At 43.6% G+C, this 18,336-nt stretch overlaps 3 protein-coding genes and 1 pseudogene across 4 annotated transcripts; all 4 read right to left on the bottom strand.

The window, feature by feature from the left end:
- Nucleotides 1-346: 346 nt before the first annotated feature.
- LOC311046847 (nuclear envelope integral membrane protein 1-like) lies at nucleotides 347-2,681 on the bottom strand (the record flags this gene model as incomplete). Its single annotated transcript, XM_084059421.1, has 2 exons — nucleotides 347-1,381; nucleotides 2,661-2,681. 2 exons carry the CDS (start codon nucleotides 2,679-2,681, stop codon nucleotides 347-349), a joined length of 1,056 nt encoding a protein of 351 aa, XP_083915547.1.
- A 336-nt stretch (nucleotides 2,682-3,017) lies between these two features.
- LOC311047508 (large ribosomal subunit protein eL28-like) lies at nucleotides 3,018-3,474 on the bottom strand. The gene has a single exon (XM_084060247.1). It carries the CDS (start codon nucleotides 3,441-3,443, stop codon nucleotides 3,030-3,032), a length of 414 nt encoding a protein of 137 aa, XP_083916373.1. The 5' UTR covers nucleotides 3,444-3,474; the 3' UTR covers nucleotides 3,018-3,029.
- A 1,496-nt stretch (nucleotides 3,475-4,970) lies between these two features.
- LOC311046846 (rhomboid-related protein 4-like) lies at nucleotides 4,971-5,861 on the bottom strand (the record flags this gene model as incomplete). Its single annotated transcript, XM_084059420.1, has 1 exon — nucleotides 4,971-5,861. The coding sequence occupies one exon, from the start codon at nucleotides 5,859-5,861 to the stop codon at nucleotides 4,971-4,973; it is 891 nt and encodes a 296-aa protein (XP_083915546.1).
- Nucleotides 5,862-10,384: 4,523 nt separating this feature from the next.
- On the bottom strand, nucleotides 10,385-11,643 carry LOC311046845 (chemerin-like receptor 1; annotated as a pseudogene). The gene has a single exon. The product of its transcript is annotated as a chemerin-like receptor 1 (transcript).
- Nucleotides 11,644-18,336: the final 6,693 nt, after the last annotated feature.

Below are 18,336 nucleotides of genomic sequence, written 5' to 3'. Positions count from 1 at the left end.
AATCCTAACCTTTTTCCTAAACGTAACATCAGTAAAACTATGCCTAAACCTAACCTTATCCCTAAACCTAACCTTATCCCTAAACCTAACCACAGTAAAACTATGCCTAACCCTAAACTTATTCTTAACCTTAACCTCAGAACCGCTGGGTCCGCGAAAAAAATGGGCGAGTATTCCGGTTACCCCGTCATGGACTGTAAAGCTGAAGTTTCTTTTGGGAGCCAAAAAAAGGAAGTAACTGTTCAGAATCAGTCATTTACAGGACATCTCGCCATCATCAGTTGCAAAAAGCTCATCCTCAAGATCCTCCAAAAAACATACTCTCCCTGTGCGTTGGACGGACACCTCATCTGGCAACATGTGCAGCGGGCCCTCCGCAAAATCTGCGAGCTTTTTTGGGGATCGCAGCCCTGGGCCGGCACAGCTCCTCACAGTACACAGCGCCTCCAGAGCTCCTCGCTGTGTCTCTTCCTCCTCCTCCTCGCCCTCGCCCTCGCACTCCCTCCGATACTCCGTTTGAATGAGAGAGAGTCATCAGTTGTGTGATTTTACGGCAAGCGGGCAGCGCCAACAACACCGGGTACTCCAAGTTCTTGGAGCAGAAAGCTGCCAGAATGATGGCGATCGCCACAGGTTGGATCTGAATCCCCGCGTAGATCAACATCAGGCCGAACAGCTGAAGAGTCCAGGAGAAGATCTTGATGCTCCTCTCCTCCACTAGGGGGCCGTAGCGGTAACACAGGGCAAAACTGGTGTACCCCACCACGACTGTGTAACCGACAACCAGCGCGCGGTATTCTCGCAGAATCCCATTTAGGTTTCTCAAGACGAGCTGGATAACGTAAACGGACAAGGACCACCCGCCGACCAGTAGCACGTAGAAAGGGCTTTTCTTTGGCAAGAAGCGCGACAAGATGAAGATGAGAATGAGGAGGGAGCCAATCAATCCAGTGCTCGTGCCGGTAGAGTAGTAGAATACCTGACTCCTGCTCAGCGACTCTGCAAACACAAACAGCAACGCCCCGGCAAGGGATACCGCAAACCGAAAGACGTCAAACTTGCGGGCCGTCTTCACCGTGTACTGAGTTTTTGAGTCTTTGGGTTCGATCTTAAAGCACGTCTTCTTGCTGTATAAGCTGATGTTGATGGTGGTTTCGTTGGAGCGCTCATCCAGGAACCACTGGAACCAGTTCCAAACGCTGAATCCTTCCTGTTGCTGAAGTTTCTCCTCATCTTCGGCGACTATCACCTTGAGCTCCTTTGAACTCTGCACTCCAACCTGAATTCTCGTCCAGGTTTGCTTCCAGTCGGGCACAACGGAATTGATGTAGCAGAAGTGGTTAGGCCCAGAGTGACTAGACCCTGATGAACCTTCAAGTGTCTGGCCATGAGGGAGATTGATTACTTGAGGCTTGGAACATGTAGCGTGCCACAGTGCCGTAGGTAAACAGAAAAGCAATAACAGAAAAACTGAAAATCGCTTATAGCCACCCATCGAAACGCTCATTTCATGAAACCCACAATGATGGAATCGGATCACGCCCTTTGAGTTTTGTTATGTATTTCCTCTCGCCGAGACTGACAGAACATCCAACCAATCACAAGACTACACAAGGGTGTTGTCACTCTTAGTGTACATCTAAGATCACAATGAGTTTATTAGGCCCCGTCGGTTAAGGCCCTTTGTCTCAATCCAAAAAACACCAAACCACAAGCCCACAACACACAATGTGGCACACTGTGAGCACATTTATAGACTAAACATGCCTGACGTCAGCACAAATAGGCATATATGACCATACATGGCCTGGACATGCCTGATGTCAGGGCGAATAGACGTATGATATGACCATATGAGCCTGGACATGCCTGAGATCAGAGAAAATTGGCGTTGTTATACAGCGATAAACGTCACTGCATAATTGGCATCAATGGCAACAGTCTTATATGTGATGTCAGATGCTTGTATTTGCCACTAGTTACGGTAAATTACTTTTATGTTTGATTACTATGTTGATGATCTTACTACTTGTTTATTATTTTAGGTGAGAACTTGTATAAGCCCTATGGGTTTCCTTTTTCACCTGTACTTATTTCAGTTTTTTGGGCGGTGCAACCGCCCCTATATGTGAGGTTTGGACCCCCACCCATTGCACCCCCCCAACCCTGCGCTGTGATTGGCCACCATTGTACCCCCCTAACCCTGCACCGTGATTGGCCACCATTGTACACTGGTTGACTCTATTCAGGACTGTGATTGGCTAGTGAAACACATGACACATGTGAAGTCCTATAAATAGGACTGTGCACTTTAAAAAAAACACATTTATGTGTTTTTTTAAGTGAATCACCCACTGTGATGACCACTGTGACCACACCGCCCACTTCACACTGGGTGTGATTTTTTTTAAATAATGTTACCTTTGTACTGTTTTTTTTATTGTGCGAATAAATAAATCAAATCAAAAAATCAAAAGATACAGAGAACATCATGCCAGACAAAGTATATACTGTACTAGTGTCCTAATGAATACGTTTGAGAACCACCACTGATGTAGAGTCTAGGATGCCTCACTCTACATCAGATATGTAGAGTCTTGAACGTATAAGGGAAATACTTTTTAATGGTGGTAACAAGTTACTTTTAAACGTAACATTACCCAACACTGGCCAAGACCCATTGAATGGTGTCAGTTACATTAGCTCCATATATGGAGTTCCAGTATAGAGTCAGATAGCGCGGCACCGAGTGCCACGCTATGAGCTCTTTTTTTTTTTCAAAAAACTGTTTTAAGAATCACCTCAGGTCTTAATGGGTTAATGTGTATTTTCAGACGTTTAAACACTTAAAATCTCAATACTTAGTAGATTTGACCTTTGTCTCTGTACTTGATCAATCTACAAGCTCACAGTGTGTTGCAGCGCAGCACGTTATGCGCTTGTAGATCAGCTTTTATGGGCAAATGTTCCCTCGGGATTAGGGTAACTCCGAGGACCCTCTAGGCGTCCCGAACCCCAATTGCTCCATATTATGCGCTCTTGGTGGCCCTGGTGTGCTTCTTCTCGACCACAACAGGCTTCTGACTCTTCAGGATGGCACTAGCACTACACAGAGCGGCCATGCGCAGGTCCTTCCTGTAGTTGTTCTTGCTGATGATGTGCCTGAGGCTGCTCAGGGTGGCGCGGGAGTTCTTGTTGATGGTGATCTTCTCATACTGCTTGGCAGGTTTGCGCTGACCTGCACTTGTCTTCAACACGACGACAACACCCTTGCCGTCAGCTGCAGGCTGCACTCCCACTGTCTTCTTGTGCACCAGTCCATTGAAGCGGAAGGAGTTCCTGGACTTCAAGTTGTTGGCTTCGGTGCTGTAGGTCTGTCCGTTCCTCTTGAGCAGGAAGCTGGAGCAGTTCCTAATGACCATCCACTGGAGATGAGACGACATCTTGGTAAACCTTTCAGCTGGCGAGAGAGATCGAAAAGCGTTGGACATGCACGGTTCCAGATATATTCTTCTGACGTCAAAACAGAGATGCAGAGTAATTATACACATAACGTGGTGTTACGCCTTTCGTCATCACGTCAGCCGTAAGTTATGGCTTGAATGGCTCAGTTTCCTGGGCAACCAAGGTTGGGGTATCGAGGTTAACCTGCTATCTAATGTTGTTGATATACCAGAAGACCAAAACACTGTTGCAGGCTGCCAGAGAGGCACTGACACTTTTAACCATATTAACACATACAAATGGAAAATGGTACACTTTAGAACCATAAGAAAATGGTACAAAATCATACCTATCAGTCCCCGGTGTTTTTAACATTTGTATGGGTATAGGTTCAGAGTACTAGAATGTGTTTTTTGTCAGACTGTAAATTGCCATAATAAAACTGTTCACTTTGGGGCTATAAAATAATAACGCCCTATTTGAACAGTCGTTGTCGTCTCATTCATTGAAACATACTTTTTATAACAATCACCTTTTTACAAATTATACTTTGACAGGGTCCGGGTTTCAGTGATAGCTTGGGCTCATTATTGCATCTTGATTGACAAGCTATACCCAACCAATAGCATTCTTGTTTTGTTTTCCGGTCCCTGTTCCCGACGTGCTCTTTGGCATATATTAAAGATGACGGATTTCAAATTCCTGAACAATCGGCTTCATTTACGGTCTGTAGAAACCGTCACAGCGTCACGTTGTCCATTTTATACAGTCTGTGCTCCAGACCAGTGGTTCTCAAACTTTTTCATGTCAAGGACCCCCAAATTGACACTTATTAGCCCGTGGACCCCCATTTCAAAAGATATGCCAGGGACCCCCATAAGAGAAGATTTTTTTACGGCTCTAGCAGTGATTTTCAACCATTTTAATTTCAAGGACCCCCAGTTTGACATGCATTAGGGCTACAGACCCCCATTTAATGCCATTTCTATGACATTGTAAAATCTATGTCATTTAACTCTGAGAGTGTACAAATGGAACCAAATGGACCCGTTAGGGTCCATTTGGTTCCATTTGTACACTCTCAGAGTTACAGACCCATAAGGGTCCATTTGGTTTCTACCCGTCATTTAGCTGGGGACCCCCTGGAACCCCCTCAGGTACCCCTGGGGGTCCCCGTACCCCACTTTGAGAACCAATGCTCCAGAGTGAGCAAGGAGTGAAGGTGGGAGGGATAGCATGTTTGTTTTCCTCCAACTAGGAGGTCCAACTGGTAAACACCACTGGTTCTCAAAATCGGGTCTGGGGACCATCAGTGGTCCAACTGGACCTTTACCGGTCTGTGTCTCTGACACTTGAGGATTTTACAGTGTAGATTGCGGTCCAGAGATGACAAAAAAGGTATCAAATGGGGTTCCGTGGATCGTGGTCTAATGCATATCAAATTAGGAGTCCTTGAAATTAAAACCCTGAGAAAAAAAAAAAGTTCCTTGTTCGGCTGTGTTTGAAAAAGTCTTCCTGCTGGAGCTTCAGCGATCAAACCTCCTCAGCCGCCACCTCCTGACCTCCTCGGCGTCCTGCTCTGGGAGGCTGAAACCATCCTCAGGAGGAGGAGGAGGAGGCGCAGCTCCCCGCTGACCGGACCCTCCTCCTCCTCCTCCTGTGTTACCCATGCTGTTTCTCATGGCGGCATCGTACTGCTGCTCCTCCGTCATTCCCGCCGCGTAATGCTGATAACGATAATCCTCCGTGTAGTTCGGCGGCGCCGAACGAGAAAACCTCCCCGCAACCCCCGCACACGTCCTCATAGCGGCCTCCAGGGGTCCGGAGGTGTACAGCAGACCCACCAGAATGCCGGCGAGATGACCGATCAGCGACGTCCCGGGTGTCGTCAGGTGAATCAGCACCAGCTCCGCCCAGCTGGCGTAGCGGTTAGCCACGGGGACGCCCAGCACGTAGGTCACGCCCCCGGGGTGGAAGTGGTTGTTGAGCACCTTGAGAGCGAAGAGGACGCCGGAGAAGCCCAGGGCGCACTGCGCGCTGAACGAACGGTCCTGGGTGAGCTCCGTCAGCGCGGCGCCCAGCAGCAGGTAGACCGCGCCCGTGAGCAGGGAGAACACGGTCAGCAGGTAGAGGAACCAGGCTCGGCCGAGGCGGCGCTCCAGCTTGGCGCCCTTCCACAGGAAGGACGCCATGTTGAAGTAGAGGTGCAGGTCGTCGGCGTGGTGCAAGGGGGAGAGGAGGATCCGCCGCCAGTCGCCCATCCAGTACGCGCGCTGGACGCTCACGCACGCCTGCGCCAGCGGCACGACGGGGAACAGGAAGAGGTAGACGTTGAGTGCCAGGACGGCCAGCGTCACGGGCGGGATGTTGTCCAGGCCCAGGTTCAACACCTGGGAGGCCAGGAGCAGGAGGCCCATCTGGGAGGAGGAAGAGGAGGCCCTCTGTCCCCCGTTCATACCGACTAACAACTTGTAAGCCGAAAACATCATTGGACGTTAAGCGAGAGCAGCAAAATGGCAGACGTCTGTTTGGGAATCTACTAGACCGATCTATAAGCAACTCTGGTTTGATGATGTAATCGTCGAACGGTTGGTGGATACATTGTTTTACATTACTAGTGCAGGAAGGACCCATTATCAGAATACATTATATGACATCAGTCATGTACAGTATGAACCCCAGTACCCCCAGTACCGCCAGACTTGACCACTGTCCCGCCGTCCCTCCATATTTGGGCAAGACGGAACATCATCAAGATGACATCAAGGATCCACAAGCAAGCCCTGCTGGTACTGTGTTTTTGAGCGGTGGAACCGCTCCTATAAGAGGTTTTAGGACCCATCCGTGGCGAAAGTTTTTCTTTCCGTCGTGTAAATGTGTCTTTCGCTGTGACGCCATGCTGTGGAAAACACGCCCATAGGATAAGCTTTTCAGGATGTGCTGTGATTGGCTAGCGAGACACATGATGACATTAACTTCAAACTTCGCAGACGCGCTGTGATTGGCTAGCGAGACGCATGATGAAATTAATAATAATGTAAAAAATTTAAGCATGATGAAATTAATAATAATGTAAAAAATATAAGCATTAAGCTTCGCAGGACGTGCTGTGATTGGCTACCGAGATGCATGATGAAATTATTAACTCATAAATAGCACCGCTCACTTCACACTGGGTGTGATTTTTTTATTTTTTTATTATAGCCCTATTTTTATTTCAACTTGACATTTTCATTTTTAAATTAGATTCAAGTGGCTTCAACTTTATTGTCACAATATTACAAGTTTACAGGCTTAAAGAGTGGGCAAAATTAATTTTCTCTGCAGGCTCCCAATGTTTTTGCTATGTTCTCGAGAGTGAGGGTAAATAATAGAAAAAGAAAGAAACAAGGCAAACAAAGTCAAATAACAAGACACAATGTCAAATACACATTGTGTGCATGGTCAAAATGAAAATAAAAAGTGGCAGAATATGCTCTTCTGCAACATTTGCGGCAGATATAAATAACAGCAGATACAGAATTGCGGTCTCTTGTGCAGGTGAGAGACGTCACTTGCCAGCACACATCAGCGACCATGATCTGATACCACCCACATTTAGAACAAACATGGGAAGGTTCTCGTTCTACTGCTCTGCCACCACAATGTGGAATGCCCTGACACCATCCATTAAAGCTTTGCCCCCCCCCCCCCCCCCCCCAGAATTATTGTGATGCTATATTAACTATATTAAACCTAACCTCAGTAAACTATGCCTAAACCTAACTTTATTCCTAAACGTAACCTCAGTAAACCATGCCTAAACCTAACCTTATTCCTAAACGTAACCTCAGTAAACTATGCCTAAACCTAACCTTATTCCTAAACGTAACCTCAGTAAAACTATGTCTAACGCTAAACGTATTTCTCACCTTATCCTCAGTAAAACAAATACAAGAATACAAGAACCGCTAGTCCGCAAAAGAAATGGGGGTGAGTGTGTTTTGGGGTGAGTCTTCCGGTTACCCCACAGACAACGTCGCGCAGCTTGCGAGTGAACAGATCCTCTCCGTGGAGTAATTAAACAACACAAACAACACGGAATACGTTGACACAAACACACTGGAGCGATTTAGAAGCACTTCATAAGAAAACAAACACTAATGTTGATTTAACATTAGTAAATGTGTTTTATTGTTAGACATGCGTTCATGGCAGGTTATAATATGGGCTTTTGACAGCATTGCTTTCCCCTCTTCTTCCTGGTACGGCGGACCGTTCCGGCCCACTTTCACCCCTGAGTACCTGCCAGGCGAGTACAGGTGATGACCCCATGACGACAAAGCCACACATTTGCATTCCCATGGGTGAGGGTCGATTCACTGAAAGTGAGTGGACTTGGCGGCGATATCTATTGTTCTTGGAGGGGGGGGGGGGGGGGGGGGGGTTGATTTTGTTCCTTTTCATTCCAAATTTTAAACGGAACACCAAGCTATCTCAGACGGCACACTAAAGGGCCGCGGCACGGCGGTTGGGAAACGCTGTCCTAAACGACAGTCACGGAGAGGCCGATATCATCACTTCCTGTCCCTTTAACAAGTGTCAAGACATGCAGCAAGAGCTCATTCTCTAGTCCCTGTATTTAGAACACAGCTCAATGCAAGGTACAGTGCTGTATCAAACCATGATTGCATGGAATGCACTGTCAGAACTGATTGTAAAATAGAAAACATCAAAATCAAGGAACAACCGGAAAGTAATCTAATAGCCCAAAGGTTGCACGTCATTAAAAAGAGGGCATCGTGTGTTTGCACTGAAATGGTCAGGCTTAGATATGGCTTGTCAATCAGATGCATCATGCTGGAAAGGAAGTCAACAGCCTGCTGTGACATCTATTTTGGCTCCCTGATAGAGTCTGTTTATCACTGTTTACCACAACTTCCTTTCGCTTACTGACGTGCCAGACTGTAGCTGAAAAGCAGAGGTTTATGCAGCATAGGACCTTTGTAACCCAACAGTGTAGCAGTAGAGCCTTTATTATAGTCTAATTGAATAAACAGAGAATTCTGTCAGTTTCTAGCATTAACAATTGCTCAGTCACATTATCTTATTGATGCCCATGCATTGGTATTGAAAGATATTTCCAAATCTAAAATGTAACCAATAATTCTAAGAGGTTTAAACAGGTTAAAATATTGTCTATAGGGATAATCTTTACTATGACTGTGCTTGTGCTTGGTACATTAGATTGATGCATTTGAGATAAAGCTTGGGGTCTGTCTGTCTAACCAGAAAATATATTTAGTTTTTTGTTTTGTTTTCTATAGTTGATACTATTGCTTAGATCCTGTAATGGCTTAAGTGTGAAATAAGACCCTTTTTTTATGAGAGGAAAACAGACCTTTTGGGTCTGACCTCTATCTCTGGCAAAGTGGTGAGTGGAAGTGTATGCAGAAATTGTTTCTATAAATAGAACTGATCATTTCTGTGAGTGTTTCCTGAACAGAGAGGTTTATAGTTCCAGTTGCACTTTGCCGTGGATCCCCCCTCATCTGAACATAGTATCAATAGTGCAATATAGAAATACTCTGTTTCAAGTAAAAGTCCGGAATAAAAGATTTACTTGAGTAACAGTATTGGTATCAAAATGTACTTAAGGTACCACAAGTAGAAAGTACTCATTATGCAGAATGTCCCATTTCACATGTTTCCAAAGGTATAAAATGTATACAAATCTTTTTTAAATAGCAGATCTACTAGCTCACAATGTGTCGCATCGCTACACATTGTGAACTTGTAGATCTGCTATTTTCAAATGGCTAAAATTAATGTAGGGCTGAAGTGGTTAATGTATGTTTTGTAATAATAATCAAAATCTACAAAGTAACTAGTAACTAAAGTTTTCAAATAATTGTAGTGGAGTAGAAGTACAATATTTGTCTCTGAGATGTAGTGGAGTATAAATAAAAGTATTGAACATAGGAATACTCCAGTGAAAAAAATACCTCAAAATTGTATTTAAGTACAGTACTTGAGTAAATGTACTTAGTTACTTTACACCACTGGGTGCTTATGTAGTGACCCCTGAACCTCCTCCTGTCATAGGGATGCTTATTTAGCTCCACTTGAACTAAAGGAGCTTTGGCTCCATTATATAGAAGGCTGGTAAAGCCCTCCTGTACTCCTCAGACTATAAAACACTTTACAAAGCTTCTATCAAACAGACAGGAGGAGAGTATTTGAAATAAGAACCAAACGTACTGCATTCCTGACAGCAACTAAAATGGACAATCTCTTCCTTATTAGGGATCAGACATGTGAACAATGCTCAGTGCTCACAACGTGTTGTGAGCTTGTGGATCGGCTATTTTCAAATAGCCTATGTATAACATATGGCTAAAGTGGTTAATGTATGTTTTATAAAATAGCAATTTATATCTGCAAAGTAACTAGTAACTAAAGTTTTCAAATAATTGTAGTGGAGTAAAAAGTACAATATTTGCCACTGAGATGTAAATACTCCATTAAAGTAAAATAATACCTCAAAACTGTACTTAAGTACAGCACTTGAGTAAATGTGCTTACTTTCCACCACTGATAGGATGACATCATCCAGTACGTATGTGTACATCTTCCATCACAGCCTGAAACCACTTTAACCCTTTAAGACCTGAAGGCAGATTCTACGCAATGTCTTCCAGACTATTATGCAGTTGGCTAATTTTGGTTAAGAATGTTTAACAACACAACAAACCCTTATTTACAATTATTTATTTTATAGACATTGGAAGCGATTTGCACACATTTTCCACGATTTCACCCCAGAAAACAAGCTCATAGTGCGGCACTCGTTGCCGCGCTATGAGCTTGTATATCTGCCATTTTTGAATAGGCAAAGTAATCTAAAACTGACAGAGATGTGTTCCCGATTTGAATGGGTTAAAGTAATGCAAAGATAATCCTAAACCTGGTTCTCAGACAAGGGAATCTCTTCAGTGGTTCTCCCTGGGTTAGTGGAAGTGTTGGTCTGAGGCAGCTCTTCACTGGTTCTCCCTGGGTTTGTGGAAGTGTTGGTCTGAGGCAGCTCTTCACTGGTTCTCCCTGGGTTTGTGGAAGTGTTGGTCTGAGGCAGCTCTTCACTGGTTCTCCCTGGGTTTGTGGAAGTGTTGGTCTGAGGCAGCTCTTCACTGGTTCTCCCTGGGTTTGTGGAAGTGTTGGTCTGAGGCAGCTCTTCACTGGTTCTCCCTGGGTTTGTGGAAGTGTTGGTCTGAGGCAGCTCTTCAGTGAAGGCTTTCTCCAGCACCTTTAGGATAGAGCTGCGGAATACAGCCTTGAAATCCTGACCCATGAACACGTACAGCAGTGGGTTCAGGCAGCTGTTGAGAAGTGCCAGGCCTAAAGCTATGGGAAACCCGATGGTGAACACACGATGCAGTGTTTCACGGAACTCTGTCACCAGGACATTCACAAACTTAATCAGATACATGATGTGATAGGGAGCCCAGCACAGGAAAAATGCGGTGATAACAGTTGCTATGATTTTGAAGGGTCGCCCTGATTGGCTAGCCAGCGAACGATTATTCCTGAGCCGGTAGATGATGACAGAATAGCAGGAGACGATGACAGTGAAAGGGACCACGAACCCCATGAGGAAGTGAGTGATGGTCATGACCCCAAATCGAAACTTCACCAACTGAATCACTTCTGGTGTACTGTAGTTACCGTTGGGTGCAAAGTTGTAGTAGCACCTGATGATGTCCTCATCATGATGTCCTCATCATGGCCTGAAGGCCGTGTGTCCATAAAGACTAAGTAAGGGGAGCTGAGAGCCAAGCCCATCACCCAGACACCCAGACTCACACAAGACGCCTTCCTGACACTGCGGTGGTTCTTGGCCCACACTGGACACACCACACATACACATCTGTCAACACTGATGACCATCATGATGTAGATGCTGCCATACATGTTCATGAAGAAAACGGTACGGTCCATTTTGCACATGAAATTGCCAAAAGGCCAGTGGTCGTCCAGAGCTGTGTGTGTGATGCCCAGGGGCAGGAACGCTGTAACCAGGAAGTCGGCCACAGCAAGGTTGAGGTACCAAACGGTGTTGATGGTTTTCTTCATTTTGAAGCCCGTCATCCAGATGACCACGCCGTTCCCCAACACGCCGAGCACACAGACCAGGCTGTAGATGACGGGGTCCACAATCTCCATAATTGTCCTAAAACCTAAAATATCAAAACAATGAAGGTACATGCTTTGTTTATATATATATTATATACTCTTAAGTGAAAGTATCAATACTGCAATATAGAAATACTCTGTTACAAGTAAAAGTCCGGAATTAAAAATCTGCTTGAGTAAAAGTACAAAAGTGTTGGCATCAAAATGTACTTAAAGTATCAAAAGTAAAAGTACTCTTTATGTCCCTGTGGTTAAAGCATGTTTTGTAATAATACAAATCGACAAAGTAACTAGTAACTAAAGTTTTCAAATAATTGTAATGGAGTAAAAGTACAATATTTGCCTCTGAGATGTAGTGGAGTAGAAGTAAAAGTACCTCAACATGTTTCAGAAATGTCTCAGGATTGAGAACAGTGGTTTAGAACAAGTGGTTCTCAAAACATATCAGATGATCGAATCTGCTATTTTTGGAACATTTAAAAAAAAAAAAAAAGAAAGTGTAAACTACTGATTTAAAAGGCATTTTTTAGACCTCAGGTCTTACTGGCTTAAATAGATCCATATTCTAGACAGCAATCATTGCATGTCTATATAATAAAGACGATAAAATAAAAGCATAGATACCTGTTTCAAAGTGTTGAAGAGACGTCATTCAGAAAAGTGTCTTGTTGTTCAAACTGTTGTCGGTGAACACTGAGGAGCTCAGAGCAACTTATTGCACCCTATGGGTGTCATATGCATGACAGCCAACCATAGTGCATCTTTGCAGAAAAGCCCCAACCCACCGACCGGATGAAATAACATACTGAAAAACTGTCATAATTGTCTCCTTCAGGCCGAAAGGCATGGCGAGAGAGTATGTTTTTCCCCCTGTCCGTCCGTCCGTCCGTCTGTGTGTCCGTCCGTCTGTGACCAGCTAATCTCCGGCACCGTTGTCTTGATCGCAGCGAAACTGTGCACACACTCTCCCTGGATGCCAATTCAGAACCTCTGCCCCAAATATCTCTCATGGGCCTTTTATAGCGCCACCAGGAGGCCGATTTGTGCAAAACACATTTTTTGACAGTACTCCTACAGATTTCGTCCAAGAATCAGGCAAATCGGTACACATTATCTCTAAAGTCATTAAACGAAACAGGTCTTTCAGATTTTTCATATTCCATCCTGATTGGCTAAAAATGTCTTCCAAAGTTTGCAGGAGTGCTCCGTTTTCAACAAAATGCCTCAAATCATGAACACAGCATGCGATTTCCGTGAAATTTCGCACGCACATTCCCATTAGGCCAAGGAAGAAATACCATTTGAACATTTTCAAATCAGCCTCATGGTGGCGCTATAACAGTCTGATTCGTGTTTTTACATATAACTGCACCGATTTGTGTGAAACTTTGTATGCACACTCCCTAGAGGTCAAGGAAAAACCTTTGCCCTGCATTTTTCACATCTGCCTTTCATAGCGCCACCAGGAGCCCGACTTATGTAAAACACATTATTTTATACTACTCATTCCAATTTCATCCAAATGTCACGCAAATCGATACAAATGATCTCTATAGTCATGTGATCAAGACGGATGTGTTTGATTTTTCATATTCTATCCTGATTGGCTAAGATTGACATCTAAAGTTTGCATTATTGGCTTGTTTTGAACAAAATTCTGCAAATCATGAATGCACTGTCCGATTGCGGTCAAACTTTGCACGCACATTCACACTGAGGAACAAATACCACCCTTTTAACATTGGCCTGTTATAGCGCCACCAGCAGGTCTAATCATGAATGCAGTCAGTGTCCGATTGTCGTGCAAGGCCTAAGAAGAAATGGCACCCTTTTCACATTGGCCTATTATAGCTCCACCAGGAGGCCACAATAGCCTACCTGACCTGGCGGAGACCTGTGCTCCGAGGAGCACTTTTTCTAGTTCACTATCCTTTCCTCCTCGCAGGGGCGGAGCTTAGGCGCGAGTGGAGGACGCGAGGAGAGTGAGCGAGTGACCGAGTTTGGGGGATTTTATTTCAGCTTTAGAGAACCGGATTTGAGTTATAACTGCACTTTGACCGCTTCTTTCCTTCGCCAAATCTCTTTGCGACACATTGCGAAATTCTGTATCTTATTTTTGTATAATGTGCCCCCCATAATATGGATGCAGGGGTTAAAGTGCTTAACACATTGAGTGCCAAAAACGGTCCGGACCGTTTTTCATAATCCTAAGAATGGTGTGCCAAAAACGGTTATGGCCGTTTTTGGCCAAAAATATGAAAACTTTTTTTTTTTTTTTTTTTTCCTTCACAGCACCAGGAGATATCATTTTACGAAGATTTAGACTCCAATCCACCTCCTGGTTGAGTTATGACTTCAAAAGCCTGTATCTCGGCTCCTGTGTACTTTTTGTTTTTACGATGTATTTTCGACTATTTTCAACTGGCTGCAACTATGGAACGGATTACCTAATGTTTTTAATCTTTTTCCCCGGATTGTACGAGACCTCTATGTGTGTAATGAGGGGATCACCGTGAGGACGGTGATCACTGAAAATGTTTTGTGACTACTTGAAAAAGGTCCAAAAATGGTTAAAATTCCAGGCACTGGAGGTACCCTGTTTTGAAAAACCCCTGGCACTCAATGTGTTAAAGTGAGCATGCCTGTGTGATGGTCTGTGTAGTGGTGGAAAAAGTACTAATGTTTTACTAGTAAAACATTTACTAAGTAAAAGTATATTGCAATATAGAAATACTCTGTTTCAAGTAAAAGTCCGGAATTCAAAATGTACTTTAGTAAAAGTACAGACGTATTGGCATTAAAATGTACTTAAAGTACCAAAAGTAAAAGTACTCATTATGCAGAATGTCTCATTTCAAGTTTTCAAATGTATAAAAATCTTTAAAAAAAATAGCAGATCACAAGCTCACAATGGTCTCATTGCGACGCATTGTGAGCTTGCAGATCAAATGGCCGAAATGGTGGTTAATGTATGTTTTGTAATGATAATCCAAATCTACAAAGCAATTAGTAACTAAAGTTTTCAAATAATTGTAGTGGAGTAAAAGTACAATATTTGCCTCTGAGATGTAGTAGAGAAGTAAAAGCACTAAAAATTGGAAATACTCAAGTAAAGTTTAAATACCTCAACATTGTACTTTCCACCACTGCTGTGGAGCCAAGACTGACATGGTGACAGGACTCAACTAGTCCTAAGTGTCCGGGCGAAATGCAAGCTTTGTTCTGAGGTCTCCTGTAAACATTAAGACTGCATTGAGGTTGTACTTTAATTATTTAAATAGAACTGGTTTTACTGTGCACGTGTGTGACATAAAAAGGAACAATGCAGTGATGAAAACACTAATTAGTTTGTCTCCATTGACGATGCGTGCAGTACAGTACATAGGATTATGCAAAGGAACAGTGTAGATAAAACTAACAACGCACTAACATTGAGTAATTGCCAGCGTTACATAATTGCACAGAACCAAAAACTGTGTGCTCTGTGTGTCTGGGGAGGCCTCGTTATTAAATGATAAGGATGGCATACTTTTAGCAATTTCTTATTGACAACATAGCCTACGGAAAGTCAAAGGCCGAAGAATGAATTCCTGCTTACAACTGTATTGACTGTCTTGCCAGAACAAATCTAGCTCCTATCCTGACGTCATATAGCTCCACTGTTGTCCAAAACTCTGTAAGCGTAAGTCCCTAGAGCTGTACGGTTTCTTAGCTTAACATAATTATTATGTGCTCAGCCCTGTTTTTTTGCAATAAGTAGGCTTTTTTTGTGTGAAAGTGATTAAGTGTTTATAAATATTGAACCAAATGAACAATGAAAAGTATTAACAAGATGTAACCCTAGTTACGAACTAGTAATAGAGAAAAGAGGTTGTAGTCAATAGTGTGTATGTCAATATCTGGGCTAATATCAGAAAACTCTAGTGTTTTTAAGAGCCAGTGTTGCATATCAATAATGACACAGACAACGATGATTTGAATTAGTTGAGTGGCCACTTATTATTCCAAACAACATATAAAATTACAACAACTGCAGTGTATGGAAAATAATAAACAAAATAAAGAAAAAGCCGGCAAAAGATATGAAAACAGTAACAGGAAGTACACCACTAGTGGGCTGGTCATAAAAGGCTCACAGGCTCACTGATTGGCCCCCTTGGGGAGGCAATCAACAGAGCCAGGTAGTTTTAACCCTTTGCAGACACCTGTAAGACACCTTGTTGTTTGATTTGCAACGTTTTTTTCCTTTCATGTATATAGCTTGTTTTGCATTTTAAACAGACTCGTAGAGCAACATTTTAGATATACTTGTAGAACTTAAATGTATGTTATTTCAAAAGCACTTTTTAAATCGTTTTTAGCACTTTATAAGTCAACTGAAATGAATGTATTTAATCCCATGAATTACTTTAAATTCAGGCAGGGTCATTTCAAGCCTGGGTTACAAAGAGCTTGTGACTAGATATTAATTGCATTGCAACCATTGGATCCGCTTATTATTATTATTATTAGGTTTTATTTTTCCATCTTATGAAAAGTATCATTTTTGAACGTACAAGGTTTCCACACGGCAGTAACGTTATGCAATCTTTAGTAGAGCAACATGTACATTATTAATTCCCGTGTCAAGTACACACTGTGATGACAGGGAGGAGTGTTGAAGTGTGAGATCTCATGAATTTTTATTTGCTTGGACACAACAACAAAAAAATATTGTCTCAAAGGTGACAGCAGAAAACACAATTGTAAACAAAATTATAATTATTAAAAAAACAACACAGATCTACTCCTTTGCAGTCAGTTCCCCCTCTCCTCCATCTCTGTTCCAATATGTTCATTACTGATGGAGATCAACTGGACGTTGACGTTTTTTATTCGTAGAGAGCGTCTCCCCCATGTCTGCCCCACGATGCACTTCAGTTCATGATAGTACTTCTCTATTCTCTTGTGTATGACGATGCTTAGTTAGTTCCTTGTGAGTAGCACTGGGCACATTCCTGTGCTCTGCTTTCTTTCACCATTTGAATGAATGAAGGGAGCCTTTTCAAGGGCAGCTACCTCCTTTTCATTACCTTTCTACTGCTCTATTGCCTGGAAGCGCTTCTCTGCCATTTTACATCAGTTGCTGTTGGTAGTCATGGCTGCAAGTTCCCACCTAATGTCCTGTGGGAGTTCTGACGGCTCCAGACCGTACCGAATAACTTCTACCTTGCATGCCCGTCTTCAAACTAGGGCTCAAGTCTAAGATGAACAGGTCACCGGGTGTGTTTCCTCCAAAGAGGACCACACGATCTTCCACCGTGCAACAGCACATCCAAAACATGAATGGGCCTTTCGCCCTGAGCACAACCTTCTTCCAGGAAGTCTCTGGATTGAATTTCCGCAGATCGTTGAACTGCTGGTTAATGTTTTCTCCACCAAATATGTACAGCTCTCCATTGTAGGCAAACGCCGAATGACCCCAGCGTCCTTCTGGAAGAAGCGGTGCAGGCGACACGCTCAGCCAGCAGTTAGTCTCTGTGTCAAACACTCTGATGTTGTAGTTCTCCCCTTTGCCCCCAAATACAAACATCTTTGCACCGATGATGGTGGCAGAGTGACATGTTGAAGCAGATGGCAGAGTGCCTCTGGCGTTGATAAAAGACCAGACCATCGTGGTGGTGTCTAGTTTGAAGATGTCATTAGTGTAATCTAGTAATCTAGTCGGCATCTGGTAGCCTCCGAAGATATACATGACCTTCTCCAGGACACATGCCGAGTGGCCAACCGTCCCCTGCGGGACAGTCCCAGAAACCTTGGGCTTGAACCATCTGTGGGTGTCGACATTGAATGCATAAAGCATGCATAACGCCGCAGATCTTCAAGGTAACGTCATCTTCTCACCACTGCCAGAGCAGCATGGAGGCTTCTCTATGGTCCTCCGTTCACATGCACCGTCCAGCGCAACATTTCACACGAAAGCAACGTTTTAATCCGTGCTTTAGGGTTTATTACACGAGGAAACGCTTATATTGGGTACATCGGCACAAACGTCACGCTAAGCCTGGTCATTCCGTGAAGGCGGGTGTTGGGTTAGCCAATCATGGAAGCCCGATGAGTGTTGAACTCACCTACACTTGCAAATTGTAATTGTTTATGTAAATAGTTATGTTGATGTCAGTGTTAAAGAGATGGTTATACTGATTTGGACCGTCATTGCCTGTTTGTTGCTTGGTGTTAGCTTGTGATAGCCTCAGATATGGTTAGTTATAATATGATTTCATTATCTAGCAGGCAAGCATATACAATACCTGAGGTAGGTGGTTTAAATTTGGCTAGATCAGTGATTTACATTGTATTTTATTTGAAGGACCCCCAGTTTGATATACATTAGGCCACGGGCCCCCATTTGATATGATTTCTTTTTCAATATTACTGTGGGTAAAATCCTCAGTGTTGATTTACCTCTGTAAGGGTGAACATTTTCGGGTGCACACTGTCCCTCCCTTCATCCTCCCATGGTCATCAAGCACCCTGACCTACCTCTTCCCGCCCAGCTCCCCACCCTCCAACGTCTAGTAATTGTAGGAACGCCCAGCCAAGCCGAATGCACCGCAAAGGATTTGACAACCTATAGTATCCGCGGTGGAGGGCAGGAACTTTACCCCCACGCCACCTGTGTGCCTCGTGATCGTGAATAACAACTTTTATAATGTCCAGACATGGTCAGCCATCTTGTGTCTC

Source organism: Gymnoscopelus microlampas (genome assembly GCF_963454915.1).
Source record: "Gymnoscopelus microlampas genome assembly, chromosome: 6".
Taxonomy (NCBI): Eukaryota; Metazoa; Chordata; class Actinopteri; order Myctophiformes; family Myctophidae; genus Gymnoscopelus; species Gymnoscopelus microlampas.
The sequence above is the reverse complement of the archived record's forward strand: the minus strand, read 5'-3'. Positions and strand labels throughout refer to the sequence as shown.

Coding starts and splice junctions, on each gene's coding strand:
- LOC311047508 (XM_084060247.1), bottom strand. CDS start 3,443: ATGTCGTCTCATCTCCAGTGGATGGTCATTAGGAACTGCTCCAGCTTC.